The sequence below is a fragment of the Oncorhynchus nerka genome, unplaced genomic scaffold (assembly GCF_034236695.1).
Source record: "Oncorhynchus nerka isolate Pitt River unplaced genomic scaffold, Oner_Uvic_2.0 unplaced_scaffold_1099, whole genome shotgun sequence".
Classification (NCBI taxonomy): Eukaryota; Metazoa; Chordata; class Actinopteri; order Salmoniformes; family Salmonidae; genus Oncorhynchus; species Oncorhynchus nerka.
Genome location: NW_027040218.1, coordinates 174,196 through 187,866, shown reverse-complemented (window position 1 = coordinate 187,866; position 13,671 = coordinate 174,196). Strand labels below are relative to the sequence as shown.

General features: G+C 49.2%; 1 protein-coding gene across 1 annotated transcript in view; it reads right to left on the bottom strand.

Moving 5' to 3' along the window:
- Positions 1 to 286: 286 nt before the first annotated feature.
- Positions 287 to 13,671, bottom strand: part of LOC135570111 (intermembrane lipid transfer protein VPS13B-like) — a gene marked incomplete at its 3' end in the record, with an annotated part of 88,329 nt that continues 74,944 nt past the window's right edge. Inside the window, exons 10-12 of the mRNA XM_065016181.1 lie at positions 13,510 to 13,671; positions 3,658 to 3,787; positions 287 to 783 (exon numbers count right to left, since the gene is read on the bottom strand). The exon at positions 13,510 to 13,671 is cut by the window's right edge and continues 42 nt beyond it. Of these exons, the coding sequence (XP_064872253.1) occupies positions 287 to 783; positions 3,658 to 3,787; positions 13,510 to 13,671 (789 nt within the window). The remainder of the gene's footprint in view (positions 784 to 3,657; positions 3,788 to 13,509) is intronic.

Below are 13,671 nucleotides of genomic sequence, written 5' to 3'. Positions count from 1 at the left end.
TATATAGACTCATTACTGGTACCCAGTGTATATAGCCATGTTATCATTGACTCAGTACTGGTACCCAGTGTATATAGACTCAGTACTGGTACCCAGTGTATATAGACTCATTACTGGTACCCAGTGTATAGAGCCATGTTATCATTGACTCAGTACTGGTACCCAGTGTATATAGACTCAGTACTGGTACCCAGTGTATAAAGCCCTCCACCATGTTTACCTGAGTTGGGATGTGACCATCTCTTACCTGGCTGGTCTCTGGGGCAGGTCCCTCCACCATGTTTACCTGAGTTGGGATGTGACCACCTCTACCTGGCTGGTCTCTGGGGCAGGTCCCTCCACCATGTTGACCTGAGTTGGGATGTGACCATCTCTTACCTGGCTGGTCTCTGGGGCAGGTCCCTCCACCATGTTGACCTGAGTTGGGATGTGACCATCTCTTACCTGGCTGGTCTCTGGGGCAGGTCCCTCCACCATGTTGACCTGAGTTGGGATGTGACCATCTCTTACCTGGCTGGTCTCTGGGGCAGGTCCCTCCACCATGTTGACCTGAGTTGGGATGTGACCATCTCTTACCTGGCTGGTCTCTGGGGCAGGTCCCTCCACCATGTTGACCTGAGTTGGGATGTGACCATCTCTTACCTGGCTGGTCTCTGGGGCAGGTCCCTCCACCATGTTGGCTTGGAACAGCAACTGCAGCAGGTGGACCTGGGCCACACTGAGGAAGAACTGCAGACTAGATGTTACGTTCACCTCCAGGGAGTGACCACACACCAGCACCTCCTGTTGAGACAGAGAGAGACAATATAAACACCAGCACCTCCTGTTGAGACAGAGAGAGACAATATAAACACCAGCACCTCCTGTTGGGACAGAGAGACAATATAAACACCAGCACCTCCTGTTGGGACAGAGAGAGACAATATAAACACCAGCACCTCCTGTTGGGACAGAGAGAGACAATATAAACACCAGCACCTCCTGTTGGGTCAGAGAGAGACAATATAAACACCAGCACCTCCTGTTGGGACAGAGAGAGACAATATAAACACCAGCACCTCCTGTTGGGTCAGAGAGAGACAATATAAACACCAGCACCTCCTGTTGGGACAGAGAGAGACAATATAAACACCAGCACCTCCTGTTGGGACAGAGAGAGACAATATAAACACCAGCACCTCCTGTTGGGACAGAGAGAGACAATATAAACACCAGCACCTCCTGTTGGGGCAGAGAGACAATATAAACACCAGCACCTCCTGTTGAGACAGAGAGAGACAATATAAACACCAGCACCTCCTGTTGGGTCAGAGAGAGACCACACACCAGCACCTCCTGTTGGGGCAGAGAGACAATATAAACACCAGCACCTCCTGTTGGGTCAGAGAGAGACAATATAAACACCAGCACCTCCTGTTGGGTCAGAGAGAGACAATATAAACACCAGCACCTCCTGTTGGGACAGAGAGAGACAATATAAACACCAGCACCTCCTGTTGAGACAGAGAGAGAGACAATATAAACACCAGCACCTCCTGTTGGGACAGAGAGAGACAATATAAACACCAGCACAATATAAACACCAGCACCTCCTGTTGGGTCAGAGAGACAATATAAACACCAGCACCTCCTGTTGGGTCAGAGAGAGACAATATAAACACCAGCACCTCCTGTTGGGTCAGAGAGAGACAATATAAACACCAGCACCTCCTGTTGAGACAGAGAGACAATATAAACACCAGCACCTCCTGTTGGGTCAGAGAGACAATATAAACACCAGCACCTCCTGTTGGGTCAGAGAGAGACAATATAAACACCAGCACCTCCTGTTGGGTCAGAGAGAGACAATATAAACACCAGCACCTCCTGTTGAGACAGAGAGACAATATAAACACCAGCACCTCCTGTTGAGACAGAGAGACAATATAAACACCAGCACCTCCTGTTGGGTCAGAGAGACAATATAAACACCAGCACCTCCTGTTGGGTCAGAGAGAGACAATATAAACACCAGCACCTCCTGTTGGGTCAGAGAGAGACAATATAAACACCAGCACCTCCTGTTGGGTCAGAGAGAGACAATATAAACACCAGCACCTCCTGTTGGGTCAGAGAGAGACCACACACCAGCACCTCCTGTTGGGTCAGAGAGAGACAATATAAACACCAGCACCTCCTGTTGAGACAGAGAGACAATATAAACACCAGCACCTCCTGTTGAGACAGAGAGAGAGACAATATAAACACCAGCACCTCCTGTTGGGGCAGAGAGACAATATAAACACCAGCACCTCCTGTTGGGACAGAGAGAGACAATATAAACACCAGCACCTCCTGTTGGGACAGAGAGAGACAATATAAACACCAGCACCTCCTGTTGGGTCAGAGAGAGACCACACACCAGCACCTCCTGTTGAGACAGAGAGACAATATAAACACCAGCACCTCCTGTTGGGACAGAGAGAGACAATATAAACACCAGCACCTCCTGTTGAGACAGAGAGACAATATAAACACCAGCACCTCCTGTTGGGACAGAGAGAGACAATATAAACACCAGCACCTCCTGTTGGGACAGAGAGAGACCACACACCAGCACCTCCTGTTGGGACAGAGAGAGACAATATAAACACCAGCACCTCCTGTTGGGTCAGAGAGACAATATAAACACCAGCACCTCCTGTTGGGACAGAGAGAGACAATATAAACACCAGCACCTCCTGTTGGGTCAGAGAGAGACTATATAAACACCAGCACCTCCTGTTGAGACAGAGAGACAATATAAACACCAGCACCTCCTGTTGGGACAGAGAGAGACAATATAAACACCAGCACCTCCTGTTGGGGCAGAGAGACTATATAAACACCAGCACCTCCTGTTGGGTCAGAGAGAGACAATATAAACACCAGCACCTCCTGTTGGGACAGAGAGAGACAATATAAACACCAGCACCTCCTGTTGGGACAGAGAGAGACCACACACCAGCACCTCCTGTTGGGGCAGAGAGACAATATAAACACCAGCACCTCCTGTTGGGTCAGAGAGAGACAATATAAACACCAGCACCTCCTGTTGGGTCAGAGAGAGACCACACACCAGCACCTCCTGTTGGGACAGAAAGAGACAATATAAACACCAGCACCTCCTGTTGGGTCAGAGAGACAATATAAACACCAGCACCTCCTGTTGGGTCAGAGAGAGACCACACACCAGCACCTCCTGTTGGGACAGAGAGAGACCACACACCAGCACCTCCTGTTGGTAAAGGTTCTGGGTTCATGTTGAAACCTCACTATAAAGGTTCTGGGTTCATGTTTAAACCTCACTGTAAATGTTCTGGGTTCATGTTGAAACCTCACTGTAAAGGTTCTGGCTTCATGTTAAAACCTCACTGTAAAGGTTATGGGTTCATGTTGATACCTCACTGTAAAGGTTCTGGGTTCATGTTGATACCTCACTATAAAGGTTCTGGGTTCATGTTTAAACCTCACTGTAAAGGTTCTGGGTTCATGTTGATACCTCACTGTAAAGGTTCTGGGTTCATGTTTAAAACCTCACTGTAAAGGTTCTGGGTTAATGTTGATACCTCACTGTAAAGGGTCTGGGTTCATGTTCAAACCTCATATTAAATGTTCTGGGTTCATGGTGCCTCATACTAACCTCCACTTGTCTGTTGTCAGGGATCTGGGCTTGCTGAATATGATGGCAGGTGCTGCTGTCACTCTGACAGAGAAGTCCGTCACGATGGGGGTGAGGATGGCTCTCCTCTCCTGGTGTCTCCTGATACTGGGGGGTGGGGGGAGAGAACAGAGAGAGAGGTCAGGATGGGGGGTGAGGATGGACCTCCTCTCCTGGTGTCTCCTGATACTGGGGGGGGCAGAGAGAGAGGTCAGGATGGGGGTGAGGATGGTTCTCCTCTCCTGGTGTCTCCTGATACTGGGGAGGGGGGAGAACAGAGAGAGAGGTCAGGATGGGGGTGAGGATGGCTCTCCTCTCCTGGTGTCTCCTGATACTGGGGGGGGGAACAGAGAGAGAGGTCAGGATGGGGGTGAGGATGGCTCTCCCTCTCCTGGTGTCTCCTGATACTGGGGAGGGGGAGAACAGAGAGAGAGGTCAGGATGGGGTGAGGATGGCTCTCCTCTCCTGGTGTCTCCTGATACTGGGGGGGACAGAGAGAGAGGTCAGGATGGGGGTGAGGATGGCTCTCCTCTCCTGGTGTCTCCTGATACTGGGGGACAGAGAGAGAGGTCAGGATGGGGGTGAGGATGGCTCTCCTCTCCTGGTGTCTCCTGGTACTGGGGGGTGGGTGGGAGGAACAGAGAGAGAGGTCAGGATGGGGGTGAGGATGGCTCTCCTCTCCTGGTGTCTCCTGGTGTTCCACCCTTCATCTACGCTGATTGAAATGGATTTAACAGGTGACATCAATAAGGGATCATATCTTTCACCTGGTCAGTCTGTGTCCATAGTAATGTTGGGTACACTCAGTGTATTAAAATAGAAGTAAGTCCGCATGGAGGTCAGGGGTCATCTTTAATCACACACTATGTCGGCCATCTTTAATCACACACTGGGTTGGCCATCTTTAATCACACACTGGGTTGGCCATCTTTAATGACACACTGGGTTGGCCATCTTTAATTACACACTGGGTTGGCCATCTTTAATCACACACTGGGTCGGCCATCTTTAATCACACACTGGGTCGGCCATCTTTAATCACACACTGGGTCGGCCATCTTTAATCACACACTGGGTTGGCCATCTCTAATCACTAATCACACACTGGGTCGGCCATCTTTAATCACACACTGGGGGTTGGCCATCTTTAATCACACACTGGGGGTTGGCCATCTTTAATCACTAATCACACACTGGGTTGGCCATCTTTAATCACACACTGGGTCGGCCATCTTTAATCACACACTGGGTCGGCCATCTTTAATCACACACTGGGTCGGCCATCTTTAATCACACACTGGGTTGGCCATCTTTAATCACACACTGGGTTGGCCATCTTTAATCACACACTGGGTCGGCCATCTTTAATCACACACTGGGTCGGCCATCTTTAATCACACACTGGGTCGGCCATCTTTAATCACACACTGGGTTGGCCATCTTTAATCACACACTGGGTCGGCCATCTTTAATCACACACTGGGTCGGCCATCTTTAATCACACACTGGGTTGGCCATCTTTAATTACACACTGGGTTGGCCATCTTTAATCACATACTGGATTGGCCATCTTTAATCTCACACTGGGTCGGCCATCTTTAATCTCACACTGGGTCGGCCATCTTTAATCACACACTGGGTTGGCCATCTTTAATCACTAATCACACACTGGGTCGGCCATCTTTAATCACACACTAGGTCGGCCATCTTTAATCACACACTGGGTTGGCCATCTTTAATCACACACTGGGTTGGCCATCTTTAATCTCACACTGGGTCGGCCATCTTTAATCACACACTGGGTTGGCCATCTCTAATCACTAATCACACACTGGGTTGGCCATCTCTAATCACTAATCACACACTGGGTCGGCCATCTTTAATCACACACTGGGGGTTGGCCATCTCTAATCACTAATCACACACTGGGTCGGCCATCTTTAATCACACACTGGGGGTCGGCCATCTTTAATCACACACTGGGGGTCGGCCATCTTTAATCACACACTGGGTTGGCCATCTTTAATCACACACTGGGTCGGCCATCTTTAATCACACACTGGGTTGGCCATCTTTAATCACACACTGGGTTGGCCATCTTTAATCCCCTCTCATGGCTGTCAGTAGTACAGTCAGTCTATAGGCTGTCAGTAGTACAGTCTATAGGCTGTCAGTAGTACAGTCTATAGGCTGTCAGTAGTACAGTCAGTCTATAGCTGAGTGGGTCTGTTTTCCCCTCTCATGGCTGTCAGTAGTACAGTCAGTCTATAGCTGAGTGGGTCTGTTTTCCCCTCTCATGGCTGTCAGTAGTACAGTCAGTCTATAGCTGAGTGGGTCTGTTTTCCCCTCTCATGGCTGTCAGTAGTACAGTCAGTCTATAGCTGAGTGGGTCTGTTTTCCCCTCTCATGGCTGTCAGTAGTACAGTCAGTCTATAGCTGAGTGGGTCTGTTTTCCCCTCTCATGGCTGTCAGTAGTACAGTCAGTCTATAGCTGAGTGGGTCTGTTTTCCCCTCTCATGGCTGTCAGTAGTACAGTCAGTCTATAGCTGAGTGGGTCTGTTTTCCCCTCTCATGGCTGTCAGTAGTACAGTCTATAGGCTGTCAGTAGTACAGTCAGTCTATAGCTGAGAAGGTCTGTTTTCCCCTCTCATGGCTGTCAGTAGTACAGTCAGTCTAAAGCTGAGTGGGTCTGTTTTCCCCTCTCATGGCTGTCAGTAGTACAGTCAGTCTATAGCTGAGTGGGTCTGTTTTCCCCTCTCATGGCTGTCAGTAGTACAGTCTATAGGCTGTCAGTAGTACAGTCAGTCTATAGCTGAGTACAATACCACACACTTCACAGGGTCCAACCTGTGGACTATGTCCTCTACAATACCACACACTTCACAGGGTCCAACCTGTGGACTCTGTCCTCTACAATACCACACACTTCACAGGGTCCAACCTGTGGACTATGTCCTCTACAATACCACACACTTCACAGGGTCCAACCTGTAACTGTCCTCTACAATACCACACACTTCACAGGGTCCAACATGTAACTGTCCTCTACAATACCACACACTTCACAGGGTCCAGCCTGTGGAATATGTCCTCTACAATACCACACACTTCACAGGGTCCAACCTGTGGACTATGTCCTCTACAATACCACACACTTCACAGGGTCCAACATGTAACTGTCCTCTACAATACCACACACTTCACAGGGTCCAGCCTGTGGACTCTGTCCTCTACAATACCACACACTTCACAGGGTCCAACCTGTGGACTATGTCCTCTACAATACCACACACTTCACAGGGTCCAACCTGTGGACTCTGTCCTCTACAATACCACACACTTCACAGGGTCCAACCTGTGGACTATGTCCTCTACAATACCACACACTTCACAGGGTCCAACCTGTGGACTATGTCCTCTACAATACCACACACTTCACAGGGTCCAGTCTGTGGACTATGTCCTCTACAATACCACACACTTCACAGGGTCCAACCTGTGGACTATGTCCTCTACAATACCACACACTTCACAGGGTCCAACATGTAACTGTCCTCTACAATACCACACACATCACAGGGTCCAACCTGTGGACTATGTCCTCTACAATACCACACACTTCACAGGGTCTAACCTGTAACTGTCCTCTACAATACCACACACTTCACAGGGTCCAACCTGTGGACTATGTCCTCTACAATACCACACACTTCACAGGGTCCAACCTGTGGACTATGTCCTCTACAATACCACACACTTCACAGGGTCCAACATGTAACTGTCCTCTACAATACCACACACTTCACAGGGTCCAACCTGTGGACTATGTCCTCTACAATACCACACACTTCACAGGATCCAACATGTGGACTATGTCCTCTACAATACCACACACTTCACAGGGTCCAGCCTGTGGACTATGTCCTCTACAATACCACACAATTCACAGGGTCCAACCACAGGGTCCAACCCAATATATCTGTACCTGGTCAGTTCCTACTTCAGCTCCAACATGTGGACTATGTCTGTACCTGGGCAGGTCCTACTTCAGCTCCAACACGTGGACTATGTCTGTACCTGGGCAGTTCCTACTTCAGCTCCAACATGTGGACTATGTCTGTACCTGGGCAGGTCCTACTTCAGCTCCAACACGTGGACTATGTCTGTACCTGGGCAGTTCCTACTTCAGCTCCAACACAGTGACAGGACTATGTCTGTACCTGGGCAGTTCCTACTTCAGCTCCAACACAGTGACAGGACTATGTCTGTACCTGGGCAGTTCCTACTTCAGCTCCAACATGTGGACTATGTCTGTACCTGGGCAGTTCCTACTTCAGCTCCAACACAGTGACAGGACTATGTCTGTACCTGGGCAGTTCCTACTTCAGCTCCAACCTGTGGACTATGTCTGTACCTGGGCAGTTCCTACTTCAGCTCCAACATGTGGACTATGTCTGTACCTGGGCAGTTCCTACTTCAGCTCCAACACAGTGACAGGACTATGTCTGTACCTGGGCAGTTCCTACTTCAGCTCCAACATGTGGACTATGTCTGTACCTGGGCAGCTCCTACTTCAGCTCCAACACAGTGACAGGACTATGTCTGTACCTGGGCAGTTCCTACTTCAGCTCCAACCTGTGGACTATGTCTGTACCTGGGCAGTTCCTACTTCAGCTCCAACATGTGGACTATATCTGTACCTGGGCAGTTCCTACTTCAGCTCCAACATGTGGACTATATCTGTACCTGGGCAGTTCCTACTTCAGCTCCAACACAGTGACAGGACTATGTCTGTACCTGGGCAGTTCCTACTTCAGCTCCAACCTGTGGACTATGTCTGTACCTGGGCAGTTCCTACTTCAGCTCCAACATGTGGACTATGTCTGTACCTGGGCAGTTCCTACTTCAGCTCCAACACAGTGACAGGACTATGTCTGTACCTGGGCAGTTCCTACTTCAGCTCCAACATGTGGACTATGTCTGTACCTGGGCAGCTCCTACTTCAGCTCCAACACAGTGACAGGACTATGTCTGTACCTGGGCAGTTCCTACTTCAGCTCCAACCTGTGGACTATGTCTGTACCTGGGCAGTTCCTACTTCAGCTCCAACATGTGGACTATATCTGTACCTGGGCAGTTCCTACTTCAGCTCCAACCTGTGGACTATGTCTGTACCTGGGCAGTTCCTACTTCAGCTCCAACACAGTGACAGTAATATGTCTGTACCTGGGTAGTTCCTACTTCAGCTCCAACCTGTGGACTATGTCTGTACCTGGGCAGTTCCTACTTCAGCTCCAACCTGTGGACTATGTCTGTACCTGGGCAGTTCCTACTTCAGCTCCAACCTGTGGACTATGTCTGTACCTGGGCAGTTCCTACTTCAGCTCCAACCTGTGGACTATGTCTGTACCTGGGCAGTTCCTACTTCAGCTCCAGACAGGGTGTGTTAAAAACGGAGACGTTATTTGACAAGACTCTATTTAAGAAACACAAAAAGCCCTCAACGACCAAAAACCTTTACTCCTATTTTCATTCATGTGCATTCCAACAATCAAGTTATATATTTGTGGGAAACATTTGTTAGCAGGAAAAACAAATATACAAGTTAATTAACACATCTGTTGCTGTTATTAAAACAATCAAACTGTGTAGCCTCCGATACTTCTACAGAGCCAGTAGGATTACAGCAGAACCATTCCTAGGTGGCCCTACAGTACTGTGCTGACATTCATTGTGTGTGTTACCCATATCCTCGGGGGAGCCAGGCCAGATCACTGTTTCTCTGAGAGTTACTTTGAGTGGGCTGGTTTCCCGAGGAGGTGGAATGATCTGGGAGACAGAGAGAGGGTCCTCGAGGTTCTGGGTAATCTCCTTCAGAGTTACAGTGAAACAGTGAGTGTCCCGTTGCATGGGACAGGTGCCATCCCTCACCACAGAGAGAGAGAGAGAGAGCAGAGAGAGAGAGAGCAGAGGGAGAGAGAAAGAGAGAGAGAGAGACAGAGAGAGAGAGAGAGAGAGAGAGAGCAGAGGGAGAGAGAAAGAGAGAGAGAGAGACAGAGAGAGAGAGAGAGAGAGAGAGAGAGAGCAGAAGGAGAGAGAGAGAGAGAGAGAGAGAGAGAGAGAGAGAGAGAGAGAGAGAGAGAGAGAGAGAGAGAGAGAGAACCAGCTCAGTTTACCAACTAGGCCTCAGAGGCCCAGGGAAGACAGTATATCTGCAGTGGTGTAAAGTACTTAAATAAAAAATACTATAAAGTACTACTTAAGATGTGTTTGGGGTATCTGTACTTTACTATTTTTGACAGCTTTACCTTCACTACATTCTTAAAGAAAGTAAAGTACTTTTTACTCCTTACATTTTCCCTGAAACCCAAAATAATTTGTTTAGCAGGACAGGAAATGGTCCAATTCACACACTAATCAGAGAACATCCCTGGTCATCCCTACTGCCTCTGATCTGGAGGACTCACTAAACAGAGAACATCCCTGGTCAATTCTACTGCCTCTGATCTGGAGGACTCACTAAACAGAGAACATCCCTGGTCATCCCTACTGCCTCTGATCTGGAGGACTCACTAAACAGAGAACATCCCTGGTCAATTCTACTGCCTCTGATCTGGAGGACTCACTAAACAGAGAACATCCCTGGTCATCCCTACTGCCTCTGATCTGGAGGACTCACTAAACAGAGAACATCCCTACTGTCTCTGATCTGGAGGACTCACTAAACAGAGAACATCCCTACTGCCTCTGATCTGGTGGACTCACTAAACAGAGAACATCCCTGGTCATCCCTACTGCCTCTGATCTGGAGGACTCACTAAACAGAGAACATCCCTGGTCATCCATACTGCCTCTGATCTGGAGGACTCACTAAACAGAGAACATCCCTGGTCATCCCTACTGCCTCTGATCTGGAGGACTCACTAAACAGAGACCATCCCTGGTGTCTGAGTGATGTAGTGTTCCCCAACTCTATTGGCTGGGCTCAGCTCTGACACCAACTCTATTGGCTGGGCTCAGCTCTGACCTCAACTCTATTGGCTGGGCTCAGCTCTGACCTCAACTCTATTGGCTGGGCTCAGCTCTGACACCAACTCTATTGGCTGGACTCAGCTCTGACCTCAACTCTATTGGCTGGGCTCAGCTCTGACACCAACTCTATTGGCTGGACTCAGCTCTGACCTCAACTCTATTGGCTGGGCTCAGCTCTGACCTCAACTCTATTGGCTGGACTCAGCTCTCAGTGTGTGTGTCTCTCAGTGTGTGTGTGTCTCAGTGTGTGTGTGTCTCTCAGCGTGTGTGTGTCTCTCAGTGTGTGTGTGTGTCTCAGTGTGTGTGTGTGTGTCTCTCAGTGTGTGTGTGTGTGTCTCAGTGTGTGTGTCTCTCTCAGTGTGTGTGTGTGTCTTTCAGTGTGTGTGTGTCTCTCAGTGTGTGTGTCTCTCTCAGTGTGTGTGTGTGTGTCTTTCAGTGTGTGTGTCTCTCTCAGTGTGTGTGTGTGACTGTGTCTCTCAGTGTGTGTCTCTCTCAGTGTGTGTGTGTGTGTGTGTGTGTGACTGTGTGTCTCTCTCAGTGTGTGTGTGTGTGACTGTGCCTCTCTCAGTGTGTGTGTGTGTGACTGTGTCTCTCAGTGTGTGTCTCTCTCAGTGTGTGTGTGTGTGTGTGTGTGTGTGTGTGTGACTGTGTGTCTCTCTCAGTGTGTGTGTGTGACTGTGTGTCTCTCAGTGTGTCTCTCAGTGTGTGTCTCCCTCAGTGTGTGTGTGTGTGTGACTGTGTCTCTCAGTGTGTGTGTGTCTCTCAGTGTGTCTCTCAGTGTGTGTGTGTGACTGTGTCTCTCAGTGTGTGTGTGTGACTGTGTCTCTCAGTGTGTGTGTGTGTGTGACTGTGTCTCTCAGTGTGTGTGTGTGTGTGTGACTGTGTCTCTCAGTGTGTGTGTGTGTGTGTGACTGTGTCTCTCAGTGTGTGTGTGTCTCTCAGTGTGTCTCTCAGTGTGTGTCTCCCTCAGTGTGTGTGTGTGTGTGTGTGTGTGTGTGTGTGTGACTGTGCGTCTCCATGGTTACACGGCATGCTGCTCTATTCTAATGTATTTCTATCTGACAGGGAACTCATCGGGAATTCCTTTCAGCGACGCCGGGGTTTCTGGGTCCTTCTGGAAACACACAGCTGAAAGAACCAGCCAAGTCAAACAGGCAGTAAAACGTCTGCTTGTTTTAGCTCCCGGTTCTCTATGAAACATGACAGGCTTTGTAATTATGAGTCTGTACGGGGGGAACCAAGCAGACGAGTGGCCCAAATAGTACCCTATACCCTATGTAGTGCACTACGTTTGACCAGAGCCCTATGGGCCCAGTAGTGCACTACGTCTGACCAGAGCCCTATACCCTATGTAGTGCACTACGTTTGACCAAAGCCCTATATGGCCCAGTAGTGCACTACATTAGACCAGAGCCCTATGGGCCCAGTAGTGCACTACATTAGACCAGAGCCCTATGGGCCCAGTAGTGCACTACATTAGACCAGAGCCCTATGGACCCAGTAGTGCACTACATTAGACCAGAGCCCTATGGGCCCAGTAGTGCACTACATTAGACCAGAGCCCTATGGACCCAGTAGTGCACTACATTAGACAAGAGTCCTATGGACCCAGTAGTGCACTACATTAGACCAGAGCCCTATGGACCCAGTAGTGCACTACATTAGACCAGAGCCCTATGGACCCAGTAGTGCACTACATTAGACCAGAGCCCTATGGACCCAGTAGTGCACTACATTAGACCAGAGCCCTATGGACCCAGTAGTGCACTACATTAGACCAGAGCCCTATGGACCCAGTAGTGCACTACATTAGACCAGAGCCCTATGGACCCAGTAGTGCACTACATGAGACCAGAGCCCTATGGACCCAGTAGTGCACTACATTAGACCAGAGCCCTATGGACCCAGTAGTGCACTACATTAGACCAGAGCCCTATGGGCCCAGTAGTGCACTACATTAGACCAGAGCCCTATGGGCCCAGTAGTGCACTACATTAGACAAGAGCCCTATGGACCCAGTAGTGCACTACATTAGACCAGAGTCCTATGGACCCAGTAGTGCACTACATTAGACCAGAGAGCCCTATGGACCCAGTAGTGCACTACATTAGACCAGAGCCCTATGGGCCCAGTAGTGCACTACATTAGACCAGAGCCCTATTTGGGACTCACAGTCGGTCACTGAGCCTTGTTGCACCTCACCATTTGATCACCCAGAGCACCTCCCTCTACCAGCTGAACATCTGACAGGAAGTGATGCGATGAGCCAACCAAGTCGTAACACATCCTGTTACCTACTAGTTACAACACTCGGATTCAGAGATTTACTGATTGGTAGAATCAGATGTGTTTCTGCTTGGCTGGGACAAAACCCTGCACCCACACTGGCCCGGTGCAGATATGATTGGCCACCTTGGTACTAAGATGTGGCTAGGTACTTCCTTATTGGATCGTTGTACCCAGTAGTCTGTCCTGATTGGTTAGTTATACCCAATAGTCTGTCCTTATTGGATCGTTGTACCCAGTAGTCTGTCCTGATTGGTTAGTTATACCCAGTAGTGTGTCCTGATTAGTTAGTTATACCCAGTAGTGTGTCCTGATTAGTTAGTTATACCCAGTAGTCTGCCGTGATTGGTTAGTTATACCCAGTAGTCTGTCCTGATTGGTTAGTTATACCCAGTAGTCTGTCCTGATTGGTTAGTTATACCCAGTAGTCTGTCCTGATTGGTTAGTTATACCCAGTAGTCTGTCCTGATTGGTTAGTTGTACCCAGTAGTCTGCCGTGATTGGTTGTTTACCTGCTGGCCATGTTCCATTCCAGGGCAGGGTTCTGTGAGTTCCTCTCTGTCTCGGTGGACACGCCCCCCTTAGACCCCTCCTTCTCTGGTTTGAGCTGCTCCCATTGGGCGGTACCGATGTTGATGGACTGCAGATCCAGCTGGTACTGACGGTCCTCCACC